The 19,667-nt window shown below is 43.5% G+C and overlaps 1 protein-coding gene across 1 annotated transcript; it reads right to left on the reverse strand.

Annotated features, from left to right (window-relative positions):
- Positions 1 to 151: 151 nt before the first annotated feature.
- On the reverse strand, positions 152 to 16,998 carry flr (fleer). Its single transcript, XM_036552922.1, has 19 exons — positions 16,798 to 16,998; positions 16,349 to 16,414; positions 15,079 to 15,288; positions 13,793 to 13,849; positions 13,315 to 13,450; positions 12,692 to 12,796; positions 12,038 to 12,166; positions 10,884 to 10,933; positions 6,939 to 7,091; positions 5,880 to 5,945; positions 5,646 to 5,699; positions 5,216 to 5,281; positions 4,940 to 5,016; positions 4,192 to 4,402; positions 3,032 to 3,103; positions 2,512 to 2,615; positions 2,104 to 2,182; positions 1,748 to 1,877; positions 152 to 808 (listed from the first exon to the last, which is right to left on the reverse strand). Exons 1-19 carry the CDS (start codon positions 16,849 to 16,851, stop codon positions 672 to 674), a joined length of 1,956 nt encoding a protein of 651 aa, XP_036408815.1. The 5' UTR covers positions 16,852 to 16,998; the 3' UTR covers positions 152 to 671.
- Between the last annotated feature and the right edge of the window lie 2,669 nt (positions 16,999 to 19,667).

Here is a 19,667-nt window from a genome sequence, read left to right on the forward strand (position 1 = left end):
AAATCTCAACCACAAAAATACATATAAGGAGCAACAGTTTCCCACGTAGTAACATAGAAATTCAAGATTACTTCTGAATTACTCTTTTTATGAAAATAAACCCATTTATTGTTGAACTTAAACATGCAACTTTGGAATTAGTGTGGTGTGATCATGGCCCAGAAGATGTGATATTACAGTTGCTTAAATGCATGATTTTCAAGCTCTCTCATTCATAGAAGATGCCATTACTCAAAACACAAACAGTCAAATAACAGTTTGAGTTTTTCAGCTGACAAAGACATTCAGGTCAAAAATCAGAGCCGAACAAACACATCTCACATAATATTCAGTGTCTTTGTATACTGTCTGAGAGCTGTTGGCCAACTTCACATAGCCATTTTAGACTAAAATGCATAAGTCTACTCTGTGAAAAAATGAACAGTGACGCATTAACCAGTGCATCTGGAGTAACTGGAGCTGTAAATTAATTTGACATTTTTAGGGGGGAACGGACTGAGTACTTGAACATGAACTCCAGGTAAAGTGTTCCGATGGACATACGCAAGAGCACATAAAATGAATGATCCCTAATGAGAAAATTTATAAATTCTTGGTAGGCCCAACCAAGTGCTTTCCCTGGGTTTTATATCCACATGGAATGTAATGTGCTGTCTAGAACAGCGAGGTGGCTACTGGTTCCAGCCGGTGATTTCGTAGAAGAGCGCCTTGAGCAGGCGGGACTCGTAGGTCACCGTGTTCCTCCCGATGTGCATGCGGTCCTCCTCCAGCGGCTGCTCGATGATGGCGGGAACGTTCTTCCCGTAAACTCCAGAGAGGGAGGGAAAGGAAAAGCCGAATTAGTCTCCGCGTGTATGTGACAGGACTGACAACAGACACCTGCTGCAGCATGACCCAGGCCTCTGAAACAAGTCACTGTTTGAAAGCGTAAAGATGATCGCTGAAACATACTTTATGACTGGGCCTATTAAGCCATGCATTTAAAGTGGCCCAACTGTCTGTAAATCACAGCATTTCTGAAGGATGAAAAACAGCAGTGGCAGAGACCCAGTGCTGGATTCCATTTAAAGCTGGATTCATTTCAGTGAGTCTGTACACACTGACCACAAAACAGTGCTTTGCTTCACCTCAGGACTAAAGTTGGTATTAACTGTTAAGATCAAAATAATATATGATCTACGGACATGATGCTGCATAGAGATGACTGCAAGGTTTAGCTATGCCTGACAAAAAGATATAAAGAGATTTAAAAACTTAAAGTCTTCAAAAGAATTAACTGCATATTCTAAAAACATTACTCTATTAGCACCCTAAATGGATGTAATTTTATGCATATGTTCCATATATATAAAAATACAGATAATAATGAATACAGCTGCATGTACGTGAGTGGCAATAATTGGGGCAAATGCAACTTTCACGTCACAGTGTATAGGAACATATGTGAGCCCGTAGCAAAGGCTGAGGATAAACACGTTCCATTATGACCAGATATTCGCCTCCTGTGTTCCTTCCTTCCTCAATCTGAGAGGATCCCATTGGTAAAAGTGTGTTAATATGCAGTCTGCATTCATATGCTGACTATGGATGTTCTGATTCAGACCATGCCCCTTCAAGAATATTCATAATGAGCCAGCAAATCAGAAAACTTGTGGCTTCAGCAATTGCAGAGACATAACTCTGACTGGGAAGTGCTGGGGCAGGATATCTGGTGTGTGTACGTGGAGCGTCTGCGCCGGAGACATACTCTCGCAGTGCTCCAGGAACTGGATGCACTCCTGCACCACGGTGTCCCGCAGCATGATCATGTGCTTGGCCATGTTCTCCAGCAGGGACAGGAAGCACCGCTTCGCGTAGAACCACGTGTCCGTCCCCAGCTGCCAAAATAATGAGGAAGACAAGTGGGGAAGACTGAACAATCTCCTGCCTTAAGTCCACAGTCATGTTAGATAGGCGAGGGAAACACAGACATGATTTCTGGTGTGTCAGTGTCACAGCCATATGAATCACTCAGTGAAATGCCAACACTGCTTCTGGGAAGGGTTAATGTTATGCATGTGTATGGATAAAATTCCCATGGTGACTCAAACAGGCCTCATGCACCTTCTTATTGTACGGCTCCAGGCTCTTGATAACTCGAGAAATGCCAAAGTCATAGTTCCCTTTGGCGCAATACAGGGTCCTGTGCGTACAGACAGACAAATAATTAATAACGTGATAGAATCAATTTACCCACAAATAAGGACACTGCAATGTCATAATTGCTAGATTCAAGGATTAAATAGCCATATTCATTATACACAGTATTCGTGCTATTATTATTAAAACTGGCAAGAAATGTTTTAATGGATGTTGTCAATTTTGCTCTGGCTTCTCTTCAAATAAAATAAGGAGTTAGGGGTTAACCCGATTAAAAGGTGAGTCACGTGACAGAGTGACTGAAACAGAGTGTCGCCATGCGATTGCCGAATACAAGAGCCAAAGCCGTCAGCGCCCTGCGGCAGGACTCACCCAATCACCAGGTTGACGATGCACAGGTGGAAGACCTTCTTATCGGGGTCGTCGTACGATATCTGCTCCTCCTCTTTCTCGATCTTCCTCATCAGCTCCTCCGCCTCCAGGGGTGAAGAGAAAGAGTGAGACAGACCGCCAAAAAAACGACCTCCAGACGCTCACATTTTTCAGTGAGATTCAGAGCTAAAAGGAGGGCGGAGCGACTGATGAGATGCCTGTGCCCGCCCATCACAGCTGAATAAGCAACTGAACCCACATGCATGTACTCTACATGCAGTTAAAAAGGTGACTCCCCTAGTGAAAACACACAGCACACTATTAATGACATGATGTATACCTCACCCTTTTTAAAGACTCAGATCAAGTAAAACTTGGGAAAAGCTTTTCATCTGTTCAGTGATGCTGGATTGGCCCAACCCTCCATGACAGAACCACCTTTTTAAGAAGTGTCTTTTGAAGGCGTAGATTTCTGCTGTGTTGGTTGTCCTTTGACCTGTTTGAATACGATCACACCCACCTCTTCGTTCTGACTTGTCATGATGTACGACACACACAGGTTTGCCAAGACGATCGCGCTGACGTTGAGGATCTGGCAGCGGGGAGAAAAGAAACAGCCTGTTTGGTAACATAAAAAGCACAAGTTTGAAACGCGGTCTGAACGAAAAGTGAATGAGACACTTCAATCCACCACACACAGAGACTCCCATGCATGAGGACTGCAATCAGGCAATCAAAAAAATCTGAAAACCAATGGAGGTGGCCGGGAGGCTGCCACCAGGGGGCGTTTTACCGAGGGTTTTCTCTTGCATGGACACTCCTGAATGTTACATTGCTCCAGCTAGCAGGCAGAAGAGCAGAAAACATCATGGGTTCAGGGTCACAGTCTGACGGTTGTTTTTGGGGTTACTCTGTGTGTCATCAGCACACCCTCTGACACAAGAGGACCTCAATTGCTTTCAACAAAATCTGACGTGAACGGTAGACAAACAGGGCTTGTCACCAGAAGGCTATCTGTTCAAATCCCAGGTGGGATACTGCAACACTGTTGAACAAGGTGCTTTACCTTATTCCTTATGCTCTCCGCATAGATAATATGAAGGATCAAAGCTGTCTATGGCACCCCGGTTCCCAGTCATTAGTGATAATCAGATAAATGATGTCAGAAGGCGTGCTGATACAACATTAACATCCATGACATTTGCAACATGTGTTCATCCACAAACAACTGAAACAGTTTTGCAGGTGCTTCTGGCAGGACATTCCAAACAAAACGGCTAAGAGTTATACCTCTCTTTTAGGTGCAGCAACAGTCTGGCTGTGGCAGGTTCGATTCGCAGCTGGTTTGTTACTGTTATGCACTATGCTATGCTACTGCTATGCATAGCAAGCTACTCAATCTGAACTGCCTAAGTAAATATCCAGTTGTATAAACGGATAACATGCAAAATATAGACATACGTAAAGTGCTCTGGATAAGAGCATCTGACAAACAAATTAGCAATCCTCAAAGTCTGACTGTGATTCTGGTTCTAGTTCTGTTTCTGATTCTGGTTCTGATGACAGTGAGAAAGGCAGGCTGTTATGGGGGATTGCATTAAACGAATCAGCCCCATGCAGAGAGAGAGAGAGAGAGAGAGAGAGAGAGTGGAGCTGATGGGAGATGCCCGCCACACTCACGTTGTCGTAGTGCTTCTTCACGATGGGCTCGTAGAAGCCGATGGCCTCCTTGTACTTGTTCTCCTGCATGAAGAGCACGTGGGCCACGTTCAGCTTCCACACATCGTGCTCGTTGCAGAACTCCACTGACTTGCGGAAGATTTTCTCCACCATGTGGTAGTTCTCCCGGTTCCAGTAGATCTTGGCCTGGGCCATCAGCACAGGAATGTACCTTCAAGCACAGGAGCACAATCATTAGGTATGGAATCTTTAACAGCAAGCTGGGGGTTAAACAGGTACAGAACTGAGAACAACACAACTGATTGTGTTGGTGAAGTACCGTAACCACACAACGGATGTGAATATGTACGTACCGAAACATATAACAGTAACAGACAATGAGGCTGAAACCCATAACAGCACAAAGGGTGTTGTCTGGGAATGGGAGCAGAGCATCATTCTGGGTTTGATTGGGTAAAAACTCAGAGAAACTGGCCTGAATGAGCGTGGAACTTATTGTAGCCAACTAGAGGCAAATGATGATAGAATGCACAGCAGCACACTGGGAGTCAATGGGTACAGAACGCGAAAGCGCCACATTGGTAGGCTGAATGGACATAGAGCTCAGCCTGGCTCTGTTTGAGGAACAGTGAAGCCCAAGTGGCAATGTCACAGTCAGGACATGGAACATCAGGAGCATCTGCTTATAACCCCCTGGATGGACACCGCTGCAGCCCCTGAGGTGAAACCGAATGCGAGCGTCACTCACTTCTCCAGGGCCTCGTCGTACTCGTGGACTGCCTTCTTCACCACCTCGTCATCGCGGTTATGCCTCGCCTCCTGCACCTGGAGGCCAGACACACACACTGCCTCAGAACAACAGCACTAACACCTGACAAACACACGTTAGAGTTACAGGGGAGGTGTGTGTGCTGTTAGAGTCAAAGCTTTAGGGTGCAGTGAAGGCAAAACCTCACAAATGGAAAAATACACTATGCAGAACGGTGTTAGCCACATTTTAGCTTTAGTTCCAACCGCTCCTCACCTGTTTGGTCAGCTTGCGCAGCTGCTCCGTCAGCTTCCCCGCTATCTCGTCGAACTTACGGAAGGCCTGCAGCCATACGACACAACAATCAATACCAGAACCACCCATGTTCAAAAACAGCATTACTAAACCATAATGCAGGCATATAATCAACAATTGCAAAATTGTTGGCAACAATGTCTTAATGTTTAAAAAAAAGGATTCTCAGTATGGCCTGCAAATTGCGAAAGGATGTACAATGTTTTGAGCTCTGAATGTGGTATTTTTTCCTCATTCATGTATTTGTGTGAACTATTTGGTTAATCATCATATGAATCAATACTGAAAAAACCAATGAGTCAGTGACGTATGTGTTAAATAACTACTGAAGGAAAGCAAAAATAGCTGCTTATTAACATCTGGAAAATATATAAAGCATTGCTATAGTTACCTCCTCTGGTGCCGTCTGACAGGTTATCATGGCGTCCAGAAACTCATAAAGATACTGGAAGGAATAAGAGAAGACTTTAGATATGACATAATAAACATTTTCTTCCCGAGACTTTTCAGAATTGTCTCTGGGTAACAGGAACCAGCGACTCTTAGGGTGCTAAGGGGTGTGTCTGCTTCCAGGCGGAGGTGTCTGTCAGACAATGTGACAACATGGAGTAGCCCCACCTCTTACCGGAGACAGGAACTTGTAGGTCAGATGAGCGTTTTCAGCCAGAACATCGGCAGCCAAGTCGAAATACTGCAAAAGAAAGCCAGCGCAGAAAATTAATGGCCTTTTCCAAATCATGCTGCTTTCCAAAACCAGTGCTGTGCAATCATTTGTTATACAACACACTTTAAAAACAGGTCATTATTAAGCGTGACCCTATTAACAGCAATGTATGAAACACAGCACGGTTACCTCTTTGAAGCTGAAGTAAAACGTTTTGCTTATTAAAAATAAAAGTTTTAATGGGCCCGCTTTGGGAAAAACTACCTCCCCCTTGTTCCAGGAGAGCTAAACCTCTGGGTGCCCTGCTGGGTGGCAGAGGGGGGCTGACTGAGGTTTAAATTGTTATTTGAATGACTTCCATTCAGTGCAGATTTGCTGCTTTGTACTCAACTGCAAAATGTAACCACGAGTTGTTTTATATGACAGATTACCTCAAAACAATTACTTAACGTATGTATCGAATTAGAGTCCATAAGGGGTTGTACTTGAATCCCTGGGCGGGCAGTTGTGGTGGCTGGGGGTGGGGTGGAGGCAATCAAATTCTTTGGGCCAAGGTGATGCATAAAAATAAAATGAACACTGCACGCAATCACCAGGTACACTGTTCCATCTGCCTACTTAAAACAGGATTTGGGTATTTAAATTTGTGCCCTCTATAAGCTGGGCCTGGGACTCACAGCATTCTCTGCACCCCCCAAAAACTGCGCTCCAGGGCTAAGCGCACCATGCGTTCACATGTCAGCCAAACACCGGCCGTTAGCTTGCTGTGAGCGCAGCCCATCCAACCAAACACTTCTCCTTCTCCATTTACAAATACTCATTGCCTGCTTCCAGAAAACCTACTACGTAACTTCCAGTTACCTACACACGTACAGTATTTGTTTACGTAATTATAAATGATAACTCTAAAGCAATGCACTGGTAAGAGCTCCTAGTACAGCCCTTGGGTCCCTGGTGTGACCAGAGGTCTTGAGAATTTCCCAGGGTGCATTTGGTGAGGCCCTTGCAGGCGGAGCCCACCTCGTATTTGCAGTAGAGCAGCAACAGGTTGCCGAAGGTGACTGGAGGGAAGGGGTTCTGCTGCAGCAGGAAGGCCAGCTTCTCAAAGCCCTCTGTAGGCTTGGTGTCCATGTTCATCAGGGCCTGGTTGTGGAGGGTTACCGGGTCCAGCTCCTGTAATCCAACCAATGAGATTAAAACAGGCTGTCTGCACCTCACTGGATTCCCACTGCTCACAGGCATATGCTGTTGTGATTCCCATGATTGGGAAAAATCTGAGAAGGCTGTGTGAGGCTGTATCATTAACCACTAACACTGTATATACATACAAACCACAATTAATTCACAAGTGCAATACACAAGTGCAACAATTATGTGCACAAGCATGGGAAGAATAACTTATGTGCAGTCTGTAGAGGTGGGGATTACTCTGCCATCTTATTATTTTTTGTGACATATTATCCATTTATATAGCTGAATATTCACTTTGCTCAAGGGTACCACAGCAGTGTCCCACCTGGGATTCAAACCTGCAAGCTACTGAGCAAAATCCCAGACCCTTGCCTGAGATGTATTTACAAAAAAAGAAAGGATTCCTGCTATTGAAAAGGCAGCAAACAACATCACAGACAGCGGCTGTTTGATGAACCGCAGCTTTATCGCATCCAAGTTTCCCTTTCAGTCTGATCACCAAAAGTGCCACCAGGGGGCAGTAGTTAACTTGATGCAGGAGATCAAGCTGGAGATCACACTCCAGCCCTTTTCAGACAACAAGTAGTATTACACTTTCTCAAAACAGGGGGAAGAGGGTCTGCAGAGACGGGAGAAAGGAAGGCAGTTTATTTCAAGATACCTGCCTGTCAATGCACTCTCTCCCCTGAAAGCAGAAACCTTTAACTGAATCATTTACACTCAATATTATTCAATTATCTCAGCAGCAATTTATAGCTCAGAGAGTTGTTTTATTCAGTGGTATTCAAAAATGAAACCTTTTTTCTCTATGATGTTCACACCACACTAGCTATTGATTATACAGCTATGTGTGTAAACGTTAATACATAGTCTTATACAATCCAAAATATGCACACATTAAAGTGGTATACATTTAGTATGAAATATAAACATTAAAAATGACATATAATACCATGAATTTAACATTAACATTATATATTCACTGTAAATTGTGGATGGTTTTCAAAATGAGGGGAAATACAGAATGTCTCTTCCATGCAAATGAACCCACTCAGACAGAACTCTTTAAGGAAATCATGTCAAAGCTGACAACTGAGGTGTGTAAGTCACTGCAGGAACACAACGTCCTTCCACGCGGGACGTGTCTCTGACAGCCTGGCGCTGTCAGGCGGCCGTCTCTGTCTGGGGCGGCGGCCATGCCTCGGTGCCTGCCTGCGGAGGGGGGGCAGGGCCCACTGAGAGGTTAGAGAACAGGGAGCTGACAGGGATGTGCTGATGAGGTGATCAGCCTTGTATACAGGCATGTTCCTGCAGACCCCTGTCATTCCAAAGAGCAGGTGTGCCTAGCTTCAGTACGCACAAACACACACCCAGACACACACGTACGTGTGTACACGGACATGTGCACTCTAAGCCTTTCACTCTCACACTGGCATACACAAATATGCATACACACATTTATACATACACACAAACACACAGATTCAGACACGCACACACATGCGCGCACACACACACACACACACACACACACACACACACACACACACACACAGAGTGAGGCTGATGGATGAAAGAGGGATCAGTGTAGAAAAAATGCAGTGAAGGAATTTTCCGAGCCTCCACATCAGAGCTGGAGCCAGCAGAGGATTACTTGGGGCCAGAGTTGTGTGCAGATGAAGGTGGAGTCCTTCTGGCTGTTGTAGTACTTTCTTCCTAAAATGAGTTTTTTTTAAAAGACGTCTCAGGTGGCTCAAAGCTTGCTGCTAGCATTGTAAAATAGCTGCTCGCTGTGGTGAACGTTCTGTCTCAGACCTCACTGCCAGAGGTTAAGCCGTATCCACTTGCTTGTGTGTTCAGTGAAGCAGTTTTATTGTTCTGACTAAGCCAAGCTGAGCAGCTGTTTTTTTTCTGGTACTGCAGAGTGCCAACTAAGCACCGTGGTTATGCAGTCCCAGGCCTCCACCCAAACGCTCCTGCTAGCTAGCTAACCACTGCGTGGTCCCTGTTTAGAGACATTAAAGACAGTGGAAAAGCACCTGGAACCAGAGCTGCATGGTTCTACCTGGTTGCAGCTCTGGTTAAGGAGCAGGGGCTGGAGATGATTAACTGCGGGTCACAAGTCTGTGAAAAACCGCGTCATCCGTGAAGGGTCTCTACAAACGAGCAGAATCAGGCCTGGTGTCCGGACCCAGAGCAGGAAGTGACTTGACTGAACGTGCTCGGACTGAACAGGACTGAGGTGCGGTTCATCAGTTAATCCAAAAAATGCTTGTTGGCATGCCTTTCATATGAGCTCCGGATCAATCAGTCATGGAAAATCACTGACTGCACCCTCCCAATGCTTCGGTGTGGGGAAAAAAAATGAAAGCAATTAAAATGACATCCGACAAAGCATGACTTCATGGTTTAAAGTGCCCCAAAGGTGTTCTTCTGAAAAACTGTCGTTAATTCACCCAACAATAATCATTCTCTGTGTACCCTAAAGAGATGGTAATTATTTTACTGTTCCTTGAAATGTTTTCATAAATACAACGAGCAATCCCCAGGGAAAGCACTTGGTTGGATGTGCCAAGCCCACACCAACTAGATTGCCTTGGCAAGGTACATTTATGAATGTGTTCAACCAAACACTTTCCCTGGGTGTTTTTTTTTTTCAGAGAGATACCCTAAAGCCTCAGTCACACTGAGAACAATCATGACAGCATAACGGTAATGCTAAAAAGAAACAGATTTCCCCAGCTCAAGTCAGCCAGTGACAGCAATGATTTTGAACAACAGTAAGCACAGCTGGGACTATTCTTGGAGACATGTATTTATACAGCATTCCAGCCATATACTGTTAAACCTGTTGGTGCTATTTAAAAAACAGACACAGAGGTCATGGCTGAGACAAAGTACATGAAAATGACCAGCAGGTGGCAGATCTCTGGTCTGACCGGTGGCAAAAATCTTTATCACAATCATGGGCCATCTTGCATCACAGACTAAAGACCCACCTCTTTAGACTGCACACCAGCGCCACCTACCCACCCATGAACTCTCCTCTCTCTTTAACACAGTGTTACTGCAGAAAATGTTGAAGTTTTACTGTTGAATATGCTTTAGCTTTACCATAGGGCATGTTGTAGCTTCTCCATGAGATACCTTGTGGTCTTACAACACAGCATCTTGCAATGCACTTTTGCATTGACGGCTATACACACAGTTTATGGCAGCACTGTTAGGGGTGATGTGTGTTCGAATGTGGTCAGCTGTATGGACACTCTTTCACGCCACTTCATTACATACATTTGTCAGGTACACATTCCTTATAAATTGCTCTGGATAAGAGCTTCTGCCAAATGGCAAAAATGTATGTAAATGTTACTCTTATTTTTTGCAGAGATCAAGCCACTCAAGTGTGGCCTTCAACAGCAGGCCTGTTTGCTGTACTGACTACATTTATAAAAAAATCTGCACTGAGTTTTTCATATGTATAAAAATAAAAAAGAAAAGTTTACACTTATCACTTTCACCGATGGATGGTGTTATTCAGCGTTGGACTCTGTCAGGGTTTTATTATGCCAAGTGTGCACGATTTATGAACATGATTTATAGATACTAAAACTTTTTGAACTACACATATTTGATTTTACCCCTGAGGTAGAGACATAGACAGCAATCCACACAGTACTGTTGAGGACCCCTACACTGCCAGAACACTGTGCATTTTCACTGATTGGGATTTGGGGCAGGGACTGGGTGAGATGCAGGGCCTCTCCTTGGACCTACCTCCTCGGACCGCGGGGGCATGTCAGTCAAGGCCTCTTGTGCAGCATCGACTGGGGAAATTCAGAGAGACGAGAGGGAACGATTAAAAGGCTCTCACTACTGTCCTAAAATTCGATCGATCAACCAAACAACCAATCAACCAAATTCTCATTATGACACATTTTTACAACCACATTGTTGCAAATGTGTTACTAACGTGCTGGGCAGAGGACTTATAAAGGAAGTTATAGACTTATAACCTCTTAATCTAAAGAAATATACATCACATATTTGTCAAAAACCATAATATAGTCTGTTATATTTTGAAACATATACCTCATACTTTAGATTTCCTGTTTACCATACATTGAACTGCATCATTTATTCATTAGGGAAGAAAGGAAGTCAAGAGAAGAAACTAGCCAAAAAAAGGGCATGCTATCCTTAGTGTCTCCATTGAGAAGAATTAATTTCAATTTCCAATTGCTCCACGTCCAGCAATTCCTCCCCAGATATTAAATTACTGAGAGACTGGTTTCAGCACTGCAGTCCCAGCCATTGAGAGCTGTGCACCAAGACTCTGGGCCTCTCCTCTGTCTCAGGTGATCTTGTTCTCAACAGTCGCAGTGAAAGGTCCAAATAAATCAGATATAGTTTTCAATTTCTACCTCGTCCCTGTGGAAACCTTCAGAAAGAGAGGCTGCTGAAGGGTCTGGAGAATGTAATTAAAGTTTTCTTTAACGCTGACTTACTTTTGGCAACTTCACAAACTTGTCTTTGTGAAAAACAAACACTAGCTTACCTTACAGCTACCATTTAACATGCACATCTAACTGATGCTTGATTTTTACTTCAGGTTTTCTTGAGAAAGTGAATTAGTGCTTGCAAATGAGACCAGGGTAAAATGTCTATCTATGTGACAGAAGCACACACATATAGATCAACACTGGCTATTATGTGTGGGAAAAGCAGAGAGTATCAGCCACCACTGAGAGAGTAACCAACAGACCACAAGACCGCAGCTGAACTTTCAAGTCATAGAATATATAACTGGTCAGTCACAGTAAAAACAGGCACTACTGGCTATTGCACAAGAAAGGGAGTGTTGAAAGTAACGTGACCCTCACAAATGACCCTGGAGGCCGTTCCTCCAGGGCCGTGCAATGGCCACTTACAGTTCTTCAGCTGGTACTCAATGGCCGCCTTCAGGTTGAAGGCCTCGATCAACGCTGTCTCGTGTAGGACCAACGTGTTGCCCACGCTCCTGACGTCAATGCCTTCTGTCGTCATGCCGACGCTGAGCTCTGGAATACAGCAGAAAGTGCACCCACGTCACTAAAGAACACCTAATCCTTATTGCCTTTCTGAAACACTAACTCTGCGAGCATCTGAAACTTCAAAACAAACGCATGATAATACTATCATATACAAAGAACAGGACAAAATCTTTATCTGTTTACTCAGGGATAACTTTTCAAGTAGGTATGATGAGCAGCACTTTGCAGATATAAACTTAAGATCCTTTCACACAGGGGGAAGTCTGAAGTTCATTCAGCACCATTCAGTCACCAAATCTAGTGTCTTGTTTCTATTGGCGATTTGTCAAAAGAGAGGGTGGCACTTCAGCACAGATTGAATCTACAGGAGCTGTGTTGTCAGCTTGTGTGTGATTTTGAATTTCACAGTGGTCAACTGGTTTGTTAATGCAACCATCTCAATCAGTGCAAAACCAGATCAGTGCTCTTCAGCACCCGGAGCAACACAAGGTTCACATTTGCTTTCGAACCAGATCGATGCGGATTGGATCGCTTTCTCTCTTAACAGCTCACCTGGGTGCTCCCTGATTCCTCGCTCTATTATGTCTCCGATGTACTTCAGCGCCGGGGCGTACTGCTTCATGCTGTAGTAGCAGAGGGCGATGTTGTACGACAGGTCTGGAACGAGAAAGGGAGAAGGAGCCGGCTCAGTGGTCCAGCGTCGTCCATGCCGGCCGAGCGCCCGCTGTGGTATTTTTAGGAAGGCGCCTCACCACAAGAGGAAAGGTCACCGCTCTCCCTCTCTCCAAACCCATACCGAGTGGAATTGCTACCTCGGAAAACGCTTAAATGACGGCCTTTTTTCGTCGGGGGAACTTCCGCTCACCACAGACTCCGCAGGACGGCGGCGGCAAGGGAGCGAGACTAATGCCGCTTTGGGGTTCCTGGACGCTGCCTGCGTCTGATCTCAGGGGGCCTGACTGTGTCGTTTCATTCCAACCCGTCTCCTACCCCACCTGACTCTGACTGTGGACTATGCAGCTTCCCACCTCATATCTGAATATGTTATAGGTTTATGGACAGCTGGAAAATCTGCAGTACTGTAGGCCTCCAGGGCTGCAGAGGAGTATTCCTGGCTTACAGGGAGTGGCATTAACAAGCCCCCCTGAGGACAGCGGTAGACAAGGGAGGATTACCTGGACGGTAGCCCAACACCTGCATGGAGGTGATGAACTTTTTGCAGGCCTCCTCATACTCTCCCTCTTTGTAGAGCAAACAGCCCAGATCCACCTCGTAGTCAGGGTCGTCCGGCGGCAGCTGCTCCACCAGACTCTGGCATGCAGAAGCAACGCGTCAATACACCCCCCTCTAACACATCCAGTCTCTGGCACACAAAAACACTATATCCCTCACCCTCTCACACATACACACGAGCTGGCAATCTCTCTAGCACACACATATTCCTCTTCCCTCTGTCTGTCTCTCTCTCTCTCTCTCTCTCTCACACACACACACCTCTTCTCCTCTTTCCCACACTCAACTCACAAACTCCCACAAACATTCTTTTCTCCATTTCTATCTCCTTCTGTCTCCCTCTCTCTCAGACACACACAATTTTCTCTTCTTCTCATGCACTGCACAAAGTTTCAAACAATTGATTCTACTTGCTTTTACCTTTGCTCCAGATAAATCTTCCTCTCCATATTTAATAGCAGCCTGCAGTTTTATCATCTGTTGGAAGGAAAAAAAAAACACCTCACAGATCGAGGACTATCAGGGCGCAAAAACAACAGATTGGATGTTTTTTAACTTACTAAAAAGAATGTTTTTAACTTAACATCTCTATTTCTGTGCTGCAAAAAATAACCATAATTATTCCTGTAAATGAAAGTATTCTGGAAGCATGTGCATTTCTTTTGAACAGCTTGGCAACATGGCCTTTCAAAACACCTTTACAATTATGTCTTACAATTACAAATCCTGAATCTGCCAAATTTGAGGACCAACATTAATCACGTTTGTTTCCCTGTTATGGTGCTTTTGCACTTAATTACCACAGATGCAAAAAATATCTAAATGTAGGTCCAGTTGAAAGTTATGTATGAGAGTATGTATCTGTATCTGTATCAAATTCTAATTCTATCAATAATACATTTCAAATGCTCCTGAATTTAGGACTTACATTTACCCAAACAGTAGATACAAAATGTACAATCTGGTGTTAATCAGTCCAGTTATATCCAATCAGTTGTATCAGGCAGTCAGGTGCATGTACACGTCAACCAAATCCAGACCTTTGGATTCCACATCAACAAGGCAGACTAGTGACCAGTACATGAGGAGATATCCATTTTGGATCAAAATGTAACTGTTTTTTGTAGGACGCAATGGTTTTTTGTAAGTTTTTCTCGAAGGCTCCTTATTTTTGTTACTTAAAAGTCCATCGCATATAATCATGCTTAGGATGTACATATGTTCCTTTCTACTGGGCAAGATATTCTCTAAAATTCATCACGGTGTGGTATGGCATTTAATGGTCAGGGGCCAACAGACAACTTTTCAAAAGCTAACATAATTAAGAAACAAACATCCGCAAAGGGTCATTTTGGAAACTTAATGCACTTGGTACCCATAAAGCTAGTATTTCTAAACACCAGTCTCCAATAGATCACCACCTGGGTGGATCTATGAGGAAACAAAACCCAGAAAAAGCATATGGTTTGACTTACCAGACATTTTTAAAATACTCCTGTAAGGGCCAGTGACTTGGCATGTACTTTGTCCAACAAAACACTGTCCCTGGGGCTCACTAAACAGTTGCGTGTTTCAAGAAAACGTCATCGTTATTTTGCATTTGAAGCACACACGCAAATTAAATGAAAACCCCCTCCAGATATTTCTCGCAGAGCTGCCTTATTTGAAAGAAAGAAAAAAAACTCTATGGCATTGAAAAAGCTGACCTTCGTGTGGCTGTTAGGGTTGTCCAGGAGAAAGGTGGCTTTCATGGCCTCCGGGAAAGCACAGGCCCCATACAGCGACTGGGCATAGTACAGCTTGTACTCCTCCACCTCCGGATGCAGCTGGGTCAGCTGCTCGTAGCACTCCGCCGCATTCACATAGTCCTGTATGTGGTAGTAGCAGTACCCCAAGAGGGACAGCGCTGCCCTGGACTGTGCAAACAGAGGAAAAAGGGGCTGTGATGAGACCTTCATCAGCTGCCTCAGATATGCTGCCTAAAGTGCACCATGGGCTGTACAATATAATATATATATAATCTGTGCAACTGCAATTTTGAAAGTAGGCCTACATCTAATTGGGGATTGAAGTGGATTGGGGTGAAACCTTGGGTTTAGATGGATGTACCAGACCTGTGCACAGACAGCAAATGGCAAATGTACCAAGCAAAGGCATAAACACTTGGAGTTGGGATTCACTGTCTCAGCGCAAGGCACTTTATGATTGGGACCCTGTGACAACTTCATACATGGAGATAGGTAAGTATTCAGCATGCAAAAACCTGTGGCAAACTCTCATGCATTCACCCTGACAGTCCTGCTGCACTGAAGCCTGTTCTCATAGTTTCAAAGAGTGAGGGTCATGGTGAGTTGGTTTTGGTAATAAAAGTATTGCAAAATACCCCTCCTCTCTATATCTGAATATGTCATGCTTCTCTCCTGTCTGAGCCAGGATTTAATGGTAAAAGGCAGTGAATTTAACAGAAAGATAGGTGAGAGAGAAATGACAAAGGGGTACTGTTGGAACAACATGCCAGGCCAAACGAAATCAAGTTTCAATTTCAGTATACTCAGGATTGGTCAGCTGCAGACACGCAGGAACTGTAATGCATACTGGGAAAAGCAAGGCCGACAGAACTGCTCACAATGGCCAAGACATGTATGCTGCAACGCAACGCAATATTTGCTTAATATTTGCATGGCAAAAAAAGAAAACAATTTTAATTCCGCTAAATCAGGCTATTTATAAACATGTTCTATTTCTATTCTTACTGAGGACAGTTATTTATTTGGAAGCCTTCTATTTAGTGGGAATCATATTTCAGATTTATTTTTAATCAGCAATTATTAAGATATCATTACAAAACGACTGTTATTCTGTTTATTCTTAATAGAAACAACCTTACACTATTCATAAATGATGCATTGTTAGCTATGCAAAAATAAAATAAGACCAGCGAGCTAATACGTTAAAACGAGTATTAGGAGTACTTACTTTGAGCTGTTTCTGAAGTTCATTACTGAGGATGTGGATGGCTTCCCCATAACGCCCATCTCTGATCTGTAAGAAATGCAGGTTTTTAGCTCCACTGGTCAAAAAGAAGCTAGCGGTGCTAGCTTGTGCATTTTCTGGGGAGCAGTCTTTTGGATCGGGGCTATCTACCTGGGCTGACACTGATGATCCAAAATGATAACTGTCATAGAAGCAGTTAGTCTACCTAACCACAACCGAAGATTAACAAACTATAAAAATAACCTTAACAAGTTTACAACACAGGAAGATGCAATAAAACATTACAGAGATGGCTCTGCATCGCCGGTTTTGGCTATTCGTTTACTAGCATGCAGAGATAAATTAGCTAAAACGAACAAATATCACTAGCTAGCCACCTAGCCAACCTCAACTAACGTTTATTATGCTATAGATATGGATACCGTACCCACCATTTTGTAGATTGTAGCTGTATATTCGCCATCCTTAATCGTTGCTAACGTCATGGTTCTTTAAGAAATGAAAACGAGAAAAAAATTCTAAAGCTCTTTTAATGGGGAAATGTCACGGCTAATCATTTATACACCATAACTGCTCATCGCTAGCATAACTTTTTGTTTAACGTGGGCCGTTTGCTGTTTCCAACCCGTAAAGCTTACGATAGGTTGCCTGGCAACTAAACCGGAAGAGGAAGTTAAGCCTACAAATATGAACGACTCGTTTTTGAACCAGCTTAGCCACTCCCTCGAAATTTCGAAGGCAATTGCACAAGCATTATATTTTTGTCAGAGACACCCACAGCCACATTGACGCCACAGCCGCCATATTTTGCGGCTCTAAAGTGCCGCTCTTAACTGTAGCGGTACTTTAGAGATGCAGAGGAACTTTTTTTTTCAGATTCAGTATGGGAAAACGGCATTCATCCCATTCAACTAGAAATGACGTCAAAGTAACCACAATTCCAATAGTAAAAGTGTGTTGACGTACAAAAGTTTATTTTAAAAATGTAATGGCCATTCTTCTTGAAATGCGTGGTTATTTTCTGTTCTGCTTTTCAGAGGCTTTCGGTATGCTCCAAAGATTTGTTCTGTGTCCATGTCCATGACGTGCTTTTCAGAACAAGATTCCAGTCTGTCACTATGTATTCACATGGAGCGTTTTATAGGTCACAGAGGTACAGACTACTTTATATTCCTGTTATGGATTTATCAGATGTATTATGTAACCGTTGCTGTGCTAATGCAGGTAGTTGTCTGAAAATACTAGACTGCTGCAGCAGTGATCACATTATTACTGGGGTTATTGCTTCATTCATTACTGGTTATTCAGATATTATATGTATCAAAGCTGTTTTTACTTGTCTGTCATTTTTTCAAGTATAAAATTGTAATTATTGTGATAGTTAAATTGTATCTTGCTTCTTGTTCAGAAGAGGATTCAGACATCACTAACAGTCTGTATGGATCCACTGATAATTACATCAGCTGGATGGGTACTGGGTACACAGGTGATACCCTGCTTGTAGAACCACAATAATTCACTGTAATTTGTAACAAATAGCCATTTTTCTTCTATATACCAAAGCAGAAGAGGTCCACATTTTGTTGTGAAGGCCTGCACTATGATTCATTTGTAATTTACTGATTATAAAATATCAACATTAATAGGCACACAACAAAAACCAAAATGCAAAACGTTTTCCAAAATGCTTTAGTGCTAGGTGTCCAGCTCAATCTTTGGGAGTCGAAACAGAAAAAATGTCAACAATCGCTATTATGCCTTATATGGTATGGGTTATAATAATAACCGTGCGTTTCCTTTTCCTGTTTTGACATGTCTTGAGTAGCTGTAATTGATGAAGAACCGCAATTACTGGGGAAGAGAGGGCCCCCGTTTCAGTCCTGGGCCGGAAATTGCTCGGTTCGAGTTAATGTGTGGGTGAAAGCCCTCAGAGGGAAGTCTTTGGCTACAGCACGCCAAAGGCTTGATATAAACCTGGACGAGGACCATGGCACACATATGTTAGCCATTAATGGCCGTTTCAACGTGGCACTGGAGAAAGGCCTGTCCGAATATTGAGAGAAACTCTGTTCTGCAGAAAAGCACACATTTCACCGCAGGGCAGAAAGAAGGGTACAACTTCGTTTTCTGCAGATGACATCTCAAAAACCAATGTAAATCATAAAGCTTGAGTGGGTCTGGAAGTCATATACACCCGTGCCTGGTGCGTTCTGCTTTATTAAAGTCTCACGCTGTTCACATGTCATAGGCTGGAGGTGATCGTAACTTATGAGGCAAATGTAATGGAACATTAAAAGGCGAGTGCAGATGCTATTGGTCACAGATATTTTCTATCCTAGTCTCTGTCAAAATCTAAATGACAAGTATTACATTGCTTACATTCTAATTGAACATTGTGCCAATATGGTCATGCATTGTGTGTATGCATGTGTGTGTGTGTGTGTGTGTGTGTATGTGTGTGCATGTGCGTGTGTGCATGCGTGCGTGTGCGTGTGCTGTGAGTTCCAGCCACATAATACCCATGACATGGGACTTATATCCTGTTTGCTTTTCTGTGTAAATGATAGCATCTTTCATATAAGGTATAAAAACACAAGGGTCAGAACAGAAAGTAATGGAAAGATAAGGTGAGTTGCCCTGTGCTCCCTTTAACCAAGCAAATAACAGCAAACAATCTGTCTCTTTCTCTCTCCATCTCTTGTGGCCTATCTATCCCCCTCCACCGCCCCAATTCTCTCTGTTCAGCCACAGCAAGACCTTAATGAAGGCAAGTGAAGCTAAGTGGAACTGGACAAGGCTTGGGGTTGTTTAAATTTTTATTGTCTCTCCAGCTCCGGTGCTCACAGTCTCAGTGGTAAAATCACCAGAAGGAGATGAGGCCAGTTTCCGCCAGGCAAACAGCTGTCTGTCCCCGAGACTGTCCAACGGCCTCCCTACACCACTGGCAACCCATTTATTTCACAGAGGAACTGTGGCAGTGCCAGCGAAAGAAACATCTGACAGTGAGAACTAACGTTTAAAGTGGTAAATGTCCTCAAGCTGCTTCTGATTGTTTTTTTTTGTGATTATCAAGTTTTCCAATTCAAGTACGGTTCACCCATGAACAGCTGGTTCCTTTTTACAGTGCTTCCTAGTGCTCAGCGCTGCAGGATTACAGTACCTGTGTGCCCCTTGTGTGTAATGATTATAATTACAATAATGGGATGGGGGAAACAGAAAATGATTTTGATTATAGAGAAGAGGTCAGATGTCTATTCTGACTTAAAAATGACTGCATGAGAAGTACACACAAGTAATACAG

This window comes from Megalops cyprinoides, chromosome 19 (genome assembly GCF_013368585.1).
Source record: "Megalops cyprinoides isolate fMegCyp1 chromosome 19, fMegCyp1.pri, whole genome shotgun sequence".
NCBI lineage: Eukaryota > Metazoa > Chordata > Actinopteri > Elopiformes > Megalopidae > Megalops > Megalops cyprinoides.

Coding starts and splice junctions, on each gene's coding strand:
- flr (XM_036552922.1), bottom strand. CDS start 16,851: ATGACGTTAGCAACGATTAAGGATGGCGAATATACAGCTACAATCTAC. Junction 5,700..5,879: donor CCTACAAGTTCCTGTCTCCG/GTAAGAGGTGGG, acceptor TATTCCTTCCAG/TATCTTTATGAGTTTCTGGA. Junction 2,616..3,031: donor TGACAAGTCAGAACGAAGAG/GTGGGTGTGATC, acceptor TCACCCCTGGAG/GCGGAGGAGCTGATGAGGAA.